This window comes from Malus domestica, chromosome 15, assembly GCF_042453785.1.
Source record: "Malus domestica chromosome 15, GDT2T_hap1".
In the NCBI taxonomy this organism is placed as follows: domain Eukaryota; kingdom Viridiplantae; phylum Streptophyta; class Magnoliopsida; order Rosales; family Rosaceae; genus Malus; species Malus domestica.
The window spans coordinates 12,922,246-12,933,214 of NC_091675.1; the positions used below are offsets into that span (position 1 = coordinate 12,922,246).

Genomic DNA, 10,969 nt, shown 5'->3' on the forward strand with positions numbered 1-10,969 from the left:
GTAGAGATTTGGTGAACAAGTCTGCTAAATTTTCATTGGAACGGATTTGTCTGACTTCAATAACTTTAGCCTTCTGAAGCTCATGTGCGCTGAAAAATCTTGGAGATATGTGTTTAGTCTTATCACCTTTGATAAATCCTTCCTTCATCTGGGCGACACAGGCTGCATTATCTTCATGGATGACAGTTGGAGTGTCTGTCTTTGAAGGTAGACCACATGAATTCCGGATGTGATGGATCATTAATCTTAACCAAAAACATTCACGACTTGCTTCATGTAAAGCAATTATTTCCGAATGATTGGAAGATGTTGCAACTAGCGTTTGCTTTGTTGATCGCCATGAAATTGCAGTATCTCCATTAGTGAACACATATCCATTTTGTGAGCGGGCTTTATGCGGATCGGAGAGAAAACCAGCATCTGCGTTGTTGGAAATGTGCCCTAAAGCCAATCATGTGATGATACTTTACGGACATTTCACATGTTAAACTAATCTAGTTTTACATATAAAGGGCAAAGATTATTGTTTGAGCCGTCTCATATAAATGTTATATGCTTAAACGATAAAGTCTAAGGAATATGTGATTGGGAGAATGTAATTTAATGAAGTTAGATTCATGAGACCATTCTTTCTTAGACACATCCTAAACGTTCCTAATCATAGGATTGCCAATTGGGCATTGACAGTCCGTTAAGATCAGTACGTACTATGTCTTCTCTCAGGGAGAATGATTAGTCTCGAGTCATTGGTGTGTGTGACATCAAGACAAGTACGGTAGGTGCTCAATAGAGAATGAGTTCACTGAACGCGATCAACGAAGGGTTCTCATATTCCATGTCACATGAGAACTCATGGTTGGGATAATGCAAATTAGTCCTTTGACCTGAGGCATCATAGTTGTCTTGTGGTTAAGACCTTGATCTTTGATTATGTCAAAGTCACTCCATCAGGAGGGTGTCCACGGCATCGTTGGGGTCAAGTGACTTAGCTATGGAGACAAGTGAATGCGCAACAAGGGATCTCTAACCTTCAAGCCGCTTGAAGGAGAATACTCTCTGATATGATTTGAATCTCTGGCCAGAGTATGAATGAGATTAGGGAATGCGTTCCGAATCACATTCAAGGTAATCATATAAGCACAAGACACACATTGGATAGTAGACATGAGAAAATAAACTATCAAACCAAACAATGTGGTCAAGAGTATTAGATTAGAGAAAGACCGTATTGCATTTGTAATCTCGAACTGAATAGGTTCTCTAACCTCTTCTGATTAGTTTGGATAACCATGATATGCTGCTAGGTGTCACTCATGGTTTGTGGAAGCCCTAAACATGTGTAATCACTAAAGGGAGAATTGAAAATAGTTTCAATTCACAATCGATGTAAAATGGTTTTAATCGCCCACTACCTCGCTAAAAGGAACCTAATGGATCGCACACCATAAAAGGTAGAGATTGGAGATTAAACGGAAATGAGTAAGAATGATTAAATGGTTTAATCATTTATTTATGGCAAGGATTAATTAATATGTTAATTAATCAAACGAATAAGTTCGTTAAAGACCTCGGGGATAGTTTTGGACCTTAAGGCCTAATGGGCTTCGAACGTCAAGCCCATTAACTTAAGTTGTATGACAATTTAATGAATAAAGATTCATTAAAGCCCAAAAGCCCAAAATTCCTTAGGTGGCCGGCCATATGGTGATGAATTAGGGTTTTGGTTATTTAGGTCACTTAAAGAAGTGACTATATAAATGACTTTATAGCCAAATATTTATTAAGGATTAAAAGGGTTTATTTTTGGGGAAAAATGGGTGAGAATTGTCTCTCCATTTTCTCTCTAAAGAGGCCAACACCTTGGAGGGTACATCTAGCAATCCTACTACTCCAAGGTCACTCATTTCTTCTACAATCTAACCTTGGTGAAGAGACTTAGAGGTTCTCAATTTTGGGAACTTGGAGAACCTATTATTCCATCCAAATCCATGGATCTAAGAAGTAAGGAATGAAAGCCCTATCTCTTTGGGTGATTAGCCTTTGCTTATGCAAAGAGGAATCTACAAAGGTATTAATTTCAACTCACTTTGTTTTGTGTTGATAATTGGTTCACCAATCTACTAGGCTTTGAATTTCATGGTAATGTTTTGTTTTTGAGTGCATACAAGCATGATTCCGCCTTTAATTGTTAATTGCATGCTATATGATGTTGCTCAAATGAACATGTTTTCCCAAAAGATTTCCTTCAAGTGGTATCAGAGCCTAGGTCTAGTAGTTGGTGAATCCTTTTGGGTTTTGTAGTTCATAGTATGTGATCTAAAAGTTGTAATTGTTACAAGCTTTATTCTTGCTTCTTTGAAAGTAAATTTTGTTGGAAAATTTGCTATCTCAAATGTTGTAGATGTTGTTCATATGAGCATGAATATTGGAGCTAAAATTTGGTGCCATGCTTTTGGGAAAATTCGGCCAAAACCAAAGGGTGGATTTTTGGGTTCTTGTTTGACTTGTTAAAAGTGTTTAATGTGTTCTTTGGAACCCCTAAGTACCCTAGTTTGGTTAGATGTTATTTCCCTTAAGTAAGAATGGTTTTGGAATGTTTTTGGGTGAAAAAAGTTCATGGAAAAATTTGGGTTTTTCATGGATGTTCTTCATTGTTCTTGATGTTCTTCATTGTTCTTGATGTTCTTGCCAAGAACAAAACGGTTTGGTGTTTTGATTCAAAGTTTTGATTTATTTCATAAAGTTTATGTGATATGTTTTTAAATGATTTATCATGTATTTAAAGTGTTAGATATTTGTATAAATGATGATTGAAATAATTGTGATTGAATTATTTCAAAAACTTATCTTACATACACTTGCATAATTAATTTTGACAAAACTCACAAATCAACACACACATCACTCTTATCCTCTCCCCAAAACCGGCCACTCCCTCAAAGGGAGTACTTTTGGGGCTTTTATGCAATTACATAAAGTTTTGATACTTTTGTGTATTTTCACTTTGGCCCAAAAGTTTACGTTTTTACGTTTAGGTCCAAAAACGCTAAAGGACAAATTGTTTTGTTCCTTTAATGAAGTTTTTGCATTATTAAAAGTTTGGGTTCTAGTTGTATTTACATGAAGTAGTGACTTTTGTGTATTGTACAAAGTGACCCCAAAAGTTTTTGTTATTGCAATATGGCCCAAAAGTTGAGGTTAATTGCATGATGGCCCAAATAGGATGAGAACAAAATTGTTTTGTCTCTTTAAATGAGAATTGGATTTTCATTTTGTTTAGCTCCATTTAAATCAATTTTATGGATACAAAAACCAAATGAAAATGTTGCATTCAATTTAATTAGTTAAAGTGTTAATTAATTAAAGGGTGATTATGAACCTAAGCCTAATATAATTGAGCTATGTGAAAGGCGTTTCAAATTTGTTTGAACCATGGGAATGTGTAGATTAGATTTTGGTTGTAATTTGATTTGATCAAATGTTGTAAAAGGGTTTAAGCTCTTCTTTACTTTAAAGTAATTTGTTATATGCAAATGTTGTAATGAGCATAAGCTCACCTTTACTTTGAAGTACTTCTTTCTTGCTTTATATGATATGCATGAAAATGAAGTAGTTGGGTCCAACGCCCCTAAGACAACACGCCTTAATGTGATTAAACGCGTAACTAAAATTAATCACCATCCCTAGACCGAGATTCAACACAAGGCTCGTGTTGAATCTAAACAAAGGTTCATAATCATCCTAAGGCCCTAAGACAACTATATAGTCCATAAAATGAATGCAAAGTTTATGTTAGTAGTATCATATACTCTTTCTTTAAAAATCGTTTTAAAAGCATAGTGGGAGTATTATATACAACTAAAATGAACATGTTTTCCCAAAAGATTTCCTTCATGCGTATCCAACAAGGATTTGTTCATTTGTGGGCTTGTCTGAGTAGAAGAGACCCATATCTGTTGTCCCACTAAGGTATCGTAGAACATCTTTGACTCCCTTCCAATGACGAATTGTTGGAGCAGAGCTGTACCTGGCTAACAAGTTAACTGAAAAAGCTATATCTGGTCTAGTACATTGTGCTAAATACAATAAAGCACATATTGCGCTCAAATATGGTACTTCTGGACCAAGGACCAGTTCATCATCTTCTTTTGGACGAAATGGATCTTTCTTAATGTCCAAAGAACGAACGACCATTAGGGTGCTAACTGGATAAGCCTTGTCCATGCCAAATCGCTTCAGTATTTTTTCAATGTAAGCTGATTGATGGACCAAAATTCCACTAACACAATGCTCGATCTGCAGGCCTAGACAATATTTGGTTTTCCCAAGGTCTTTCATTTCAAATTCGCTTTTCAGATATTCAGCAGTTTTGTTGAGCTCTTCAGGGGTTCCAACTAGGTTCATATCATCGACATATACTGCCACTATAGCAAATCCAGTATTTGATTTCTTAATGAACACACAAGGGCAGATGACATTGTTGGCATATCCTTCTTTAATCAAATACTCACTAAGACGATTATACCACATTCGCCCAGATTGTTTCAGCCCATATAGTGATCGCTTAATTTGATTGAGAACATACCCCGTGGTTTGTTATTTGCTTTAGGCAACTTAAGTCCTTCTGGGACTTTCATATATATGTCAGTATCTAATTCTCCATATAGATACGCGGTGATGACATCCATAAGTCGCATGTCAAGTTTTTCTGAAATCACCAAACTTATTAAGTAACGAAACGTAATTGCGTCCATTACAGGAGAGTATGTCTCTTCATAATCAACTCCAGGTCTTTGTGAAAAACCTTGTGCAACGAGTCGTGCTTTATATCTTGCAATCTCGTTTTTCTCGTTGCGTTTCCTTGTGAATACCCATTTATAACCTACGGGGTTCACACCAGGTTGGGTTTGGACTACTAGTCCAAAAACACTTCGTCTTTCCAAGGATTTTAATTCTGCCTGGATTGCATCTTTCCACTTAGGCCAATCTTGTCTCTGTTTGCATTCATCAACAGAGCGGGGCTCAATATCATCACTTAATATAATTTCAGTGGCTATTGCAAATGCAAACATGTCATCGATGATTATTTCATTTCGATCCCACAATTCATTAGTACATGCATAATTTATGGAAATTTATTTGCTTTCATGTACTTTTGTCTCTTCAGGGACATGTGTCTCATCAAGGACATTTTCTTTTTCTGGAAGTACAGAGTCACGAATTGTGGATTTATCATTCAATTCATTTTCTTGAATGATATCATTTGGGTTCAATTGGGCCCTCATCTTTCTCTTTCGAAGGGCTGAATCTTTTGAACCTGGGGGTCTACCACGCTTCAGGCGTGCACTGGATGAATCATTCGCTGCCACTTTATTTTGTCCAACAGGGACATCAATTCTTGCAGGTGCATTTGCAGTCGGTATATATGACTGTGTCACTTTCGAAGCATCATTAAATGCATCTGGCATTTGATTAGCAATACCTTGAAGATGAACGATTCTTTTCACTTCGTTTTCACATTGAGTGTTTCTTGGATCAAAATGAGATAAGGTGGGAACAACCCATGTTAGCTCTTGTCGTTCTTCTGGAACGGTCTTTTCTCCCCCTAACGACGGGAAAACTGTCTCATCAAAATGACAATCAGCAAAACGAGCTGTAAACACATCACCAGTCAAAGGTTCCAAATATCTAATGATAGATGGTGAATCAAAACCCACATAAATTCCCAATCTGCGCTGAGGTCCCATTTTAGTTCGTTGTGATGGTGCAATAGGCACATAAGCAGCACAACCAAAAACTCGTAAATGTGAAATATTTGGCTGATGTCCAAACACGAGTTGTATTGATGAGTATTGGTGGTTGGCTATGGGTCTCAATCTAACCAATGATGCAACATGTAATATGGCATGTCCCCATGTAGAAACTGGCAATTTTGTTTTCATGAGCAGAGTGCGGGCTATTAATTGAAGCCGCTTGATAAATGCCTCTACTAAACCATTTTGAGTATGGACATGAGGAACAGAGTGTTCAACATTAATGCCCAGTGCCATACAGTAATCATCAAAGGTTTGAGACGTAAATTCACCAACGTTATCAAGTCGAATGGACTTAATGGGATGATCTGGGAACTGTGCTCGCAACTTAATTATCTGAGCAAGAAGTCTCGCAAAAGCTATATTTCGAGTAGACAATAGGCAAACATGTGACCATCGGGTAGATGCATCAACCAAAACCATAAAATATCGAAATGGTCCACAAGGTGGTTGAATAGGTCCACAAATATCCCCTTGAATTCTTTGCAAAAATGATGGGGATTCATCATCAACCTTTAGTTGTGATGGTCTAATTACCAACTTCCCTTGGGAACAAGCCTTGCAAGGATTATCATTCGAGACATTAATGTGTCTGCTCAGTAATGGATATCCATTAGAGTTGGTAATGATTCTACGCATCATGGTAGATCCTGGATGACCTAGACGGTCATGCCAAAGCATGTAAACCTTTGAATCAATGAACTTCTGGTTCATGACAGTATATGCCTCAACTGTCTTTATGTATGTACAATACAATCCACTCGATAAACCATGCAACTTCTCCAATATACGCTTCTGGGTATCATTGGAGGTAATGCATAAATATTCCACATTTTCTACACTTTTCGTTTCGAGGTGGTATCCATTTAGACGTATGTCTTTAAAACTCAACAAATTTCGAATAGACTGAGTAGCATATAATGCATTCTTTATAGACAATATTGTTCCATTTGGTAACATAATCTGGGCTTTTCCTGAGCCTTCAATTACATCTGATGGTCCTGATATTGTTGTTACCTTTACTTTTGCAAGTACCAAATTCGAGAAATACTTTCGATCTCGAAGTATTGAATGCGTGGTTGCGCTATCTGCAAGACAAAAGTCTCCGCCATTGATCTTGTTTTGAGAATAACCATAATTTTTATCCATGATCTCTGAGTAAAGAAAAAGCAGTTTATTCATACTGGAATACTACTTTTATTGAATTGAAAATGCGAGCATTAAACCACAGGTACAAATAACATGAGTACATTAAACATAAATAATTCAATCGGACCCATAAACTTCATTCCCTCTTTCATTAATAAAGTCTGTAGCATCCAGGTGGGTTGTGTTTAACTGTCCTGATAAATTGGTCACTGGATCAGGGGTTTCCATTGGTTTAGCCTGGTTAAGGAAATTGATCTCGACACCCTTTTCCTTGAAGGAGGCTTGATATAGTTCCACCAGATGCTTTGGGGTGCGACAAGTACGCGCCCAATGTCCGTTTCCACCACACCTATGGCAACCTCCTTCATGACTTCTAGGAGTGTTCACATGAGCTTTTCCTTTCTGGCGATTGGTATTTTTAAAGCTCGGGCCTGGATTATACCTTGGAACCTGGTTGTGAAACTGGACACCATGGTTCTTGCTTTTCCCTTTCCACCGACCTTGCTTGTGGCCACGTCCTCGTTTGTAATTATTGCCACGGGAGGATATGGTATTCCTTTCAAGGGAAGCAACATTCACTTCTGGGAACGGTGCTGATCCAGTAGGTCGGGAATTATGGTTTTTCATGAGAAGCTCATTGTTCTATTCAGCTACCAGGAGCACAGATATCAGCTGGTTGTATTCAGTGAAGCCTCGCGCTCTATACTGTTGTTGCAGTACCATGTTAGAGGCGTGGAATGTGCTGAAAGTCTTTTCCAATAACATCTCTGTGAACACGGGATTTTCCTGCGATGAACGAGACAAGAAACACGTGTACAAAATAATATTTGTATTGATGATTTAGGGGTTACAATCTCTTCTACAAATTTAGCCTCTGATTCTATCTTTGCAATGGGTAGATTTGATGTTGTTGATCCAAAGGGCCGTCGGGGCTTGATCTAGGGATGAACGAATGATGAACGATGAACACTTTCTTCAAGGGCCGTCGTGGCTTGATCTAGGGATGAACGAATGATGAACGATGAACACTTTCTTCAAGGGCCGTCGGGGCTTGATCTTGAATCAGTGGAAGTTCTTCAAGGGCCGTTGGGGCTTGATCTTGAATGAGGATTTGACGAAGAACGAAGAGAGCTCTCTTGATCCTTCGGGATTTACTTGGGAGCTTTTGAGTTTCAAAGCTTCAAGGTTTTGATATGAAGTGAATTGGTTATGAATTGGTGTCTTTCAAATGAATGCCTTGGCCTTCTATTTATAGAATTCCAAAACTTGATTTTTTGGATTTAAATAATTAGATGGAATAAATCATCTCTGCCAGGTGTTGACACGTGTCCTGTTTGATGACTTTTCCGATTTATTTTGATTTTTCGTTTAGTCACATGCTATGTGTAAAATTTATGTGACACATAAACATTGAAATTTTAATTTTTGATCAACATTTATTTTATCGAAATTTCGATGTCTACAAATGCCCCCACTTCAAGGCGCGTCGTATACATGTGCTTGTCACGTGTAGAAGATGCGTTTTGAAGTCCCTTATTGTAGATGTTGATCCAAGGGCCATTCGAGGCTTGATCTTGAATTGGGCTGGAGATTTCTTCAAGGGCCGTTGAGGCTTGTTCTTGAACTTTTGTTTGAAATTTCTTCAAGGGCCGTCGAGGCTTGATCTTGAAGGTTGAAATTGGACCACAAGGAGCTTCATGTGGTAGATGATATTTTTCTTTGGTAGTGGGTGAATCGGCACGTATTTTGTTGCGCTTATTGACTTTCCACAGCTTTGATCTTGAACTGGTTCGGAGGATTTTTTTTGGTTTCTTCCAATTGTTGACTTTCCACAGCTTTGATCTTGAACTAGGTTTTGATTTAAGGGTGGTAGACACTTAATCTTGAATCGGACTTGTGATTTCCTCAAGGGCCGTCGAGGCTTGATCTTGAATTTGGTTGGAAACTTCTTCAAGGGCCGTTGAGGCTTGATTCTTGAAGGTTGACTCGAACATATTGCAAGCAGGCACGAGGTGAAAGTGACGACTTGTTGCTTTGTTCAATCTTTCCAATTCACACCTGAGCAGTTTGGTCAACGGTATGATCTTCAAGAGTGATGGGCGCTTCTTCCAGTTGGTGACTTAATCTTTAAGGATTTGATTCAAGAGTGGTAAATCGGCACTTGTAGCTCACCACATCTAGCGGGTCGACCCAAGAATTTGAGGGTCAAAACAGGTCCGCCAAACCCAGAGTGATTGCAACCCTAATGATATGAGATACTTTTGATTTTGGAGAAGTAACGGATGAATCGACTCGTGTTTTGTTATGCTTGTCTCTACATGCTTCAATGTATCATTTTCCCTTGCCTTATCTGTTCTTCAGGCAGATGTGGTATTTTCTCTAGAAGCATAAGATGTTGAAACAATGGGTATTTCGAGAGCAGTGCTAGGTAAGCAATCAGGGAAGGGTTCCAAGCAGTTGATTCCAGATCGGAAGTTTGATACCAAGTGCTGTCTGATTGCTTTCTTTCTTCTTGTCCCGCAGGTAAAAAACAAGGACAAAGAAAATGATAGGGAGAAAGCATGATATGAAATACTCTTGCTTTCGAAGAAGTGGTGGCGATTTGACAGCGTTGCACAGCGAGGCTTTGTTCTTCGACGATGGTGCCGCCAATATGTTTGTTGAAACTTCTCGAGCTCTTGGATTCAACTCAGACTCCTTCTGCTGGGTCGGTTGATTGTGCAAGGAAGGGGAGACTTGATCTTGAAGGAAATCAGCACGTTGTCTCCACATGCTTCAAGGTATCATTTTCACTTGCCTTATCTGTTCTCCGGGAAAATATGGCATCTTCTTCGGAAGTACATCAGCAACTGAAGACGAGTACTCAAGAGCAAAGCCAGGTAAGCAACCGGGCAAAGGTTCCCGATAGTCGGTTCCTTGCCCGGAGTTTGAGTGGAGGTTCCGACATATTGCTTTCTTTATCCTTGTCTTTGCAGGTAAGAACAAGGACAAAGGAAATGACAGGGAGAAAGCATGATATGAGATACTCTTGCTTTCTACCCTGGTGATATGAGATACTTTTGCTTTGGGTGTTATTTGTTTGCAGAGGTATTCCAGGAGATGAAGAAAACTGGGTATTTCGAGAGGCTCTGCTGAGAGTGTACTCTCGAAAATGAGGAAGGGTTAGGCATTTTTGCAGGTCTGCCTTGCTATGGACGGTGAAGGTGGACAGTTATAGGAAGTTCTTTAATACCTGTAGAGGTACTATTCTTTCACTCGTGTTGGCAACCATTGAGTGATTGATCATTATGGCTCTACGCGCTTTCTTCTTTATCAGAAATCTTCGACAAATTGCCCGTAATTTCCGCAAAGCTAAGTGTGCATGTGACAGGTGCTGACGAGGCTGAAAAAGACTGGCGCCTCTTCGATATCTGAGATTGGCGCTTCGACAAATTATCCGTGCTTTTCGCAAAGCTGAGTGTGCATGTGATAGGTGCTGACGAGGCTGAAAAAGACTGGCGCCTCTTCGAAATCTGAGATCGGCCCGTGGTTTCTGAGCAGCCCAGCTTTTGAGAAAGCAGACGTCTCTTCGATCTCTGAGCTTGCCTCTTCGATTTCTGAACTCGCCTCTTCGATTTCTGAAAGTGATGATTTTAAAAGAGAGGCACGCATCACTTTCCAAAGCACACTTGAATTTTTTTTTTTTTGCCTGTAGAAGCTCCCTACTTGCACTTCTAAGAACTTGACTTGTCCGACCTTTTCTTTTTCTTCACACCTTCAAAAATGTCTTGCCCTTCTGACCGTCGTCTTAACTTGAATGTCGGAGAAGATAGTGACATATCTTCTTCAAACAACATTTGGCAGCCGTCCTTCGTATCTCCCAATGGTCCTCTTACAGTTGGGGATTCTATGATGATGAACGATACAACCGCTTCGGTGGTGGCCAGAAATCTTCTCACTCCTAGAGACACTAGGATGCTTTCCAGGCGGTCCGACGAACTGGCTGTTCAGGACTCTCTGGCCTACAG

The 10,969-nt window shown here is 39.2% G+C and overlaps 1 protein-coding gene across 1 annotated transcript; it reads right to left on the minus strand.

Moving 5' to 3' along the window:
* Nucleotides 1-7,079: 7,079 nt before the first annotated feature.
* LOC139191692 (uncharacterized) lies at nucleotides 7,080-10,233 on the minus strand. Its single transcript, XM_070812688.1, has 3 exons — nucleotides 10,195-10,233; nucleotides 7,683-7,748; nucleotides 7,080-7,604 (listed from the first exon to the last, which is right to left on the minus strand). Exons 1-3 carry the CDS (start codon nucleotides 10,231-10,233, stop codon nucleotides 7,080-7,082), a joined length of 630 nt encoding a protein of 209 aa, XP_070668789.1.
* Nucleotides 10,234-10,969: the final 736 nt, after the last annotated feature.

Bases quoted from the DNA above. Each gene is read 5' to 3' on its own strand.
- LOC139191692 (XM_070812688.1), bottom strand. From the start codon at position 10,233: ATGGTTGCCAACACGAGTGAAAGAATAGTACCTCTACAG. The intron at 7,749-10,194 runs GTATTAAAGAAC...CGTTCATCGCAG, and splicing joins AAAGAATAGTACCTCTACAG to GAAAATCCCGTGTTCACAGA. The intron at 7,605-7,682 runs GTACTGCAACAA...GTAGCTGAATAG, and splicing joins CATTCCACGCCTCTAACATG to AACAATGAGCTTCTCATGAA.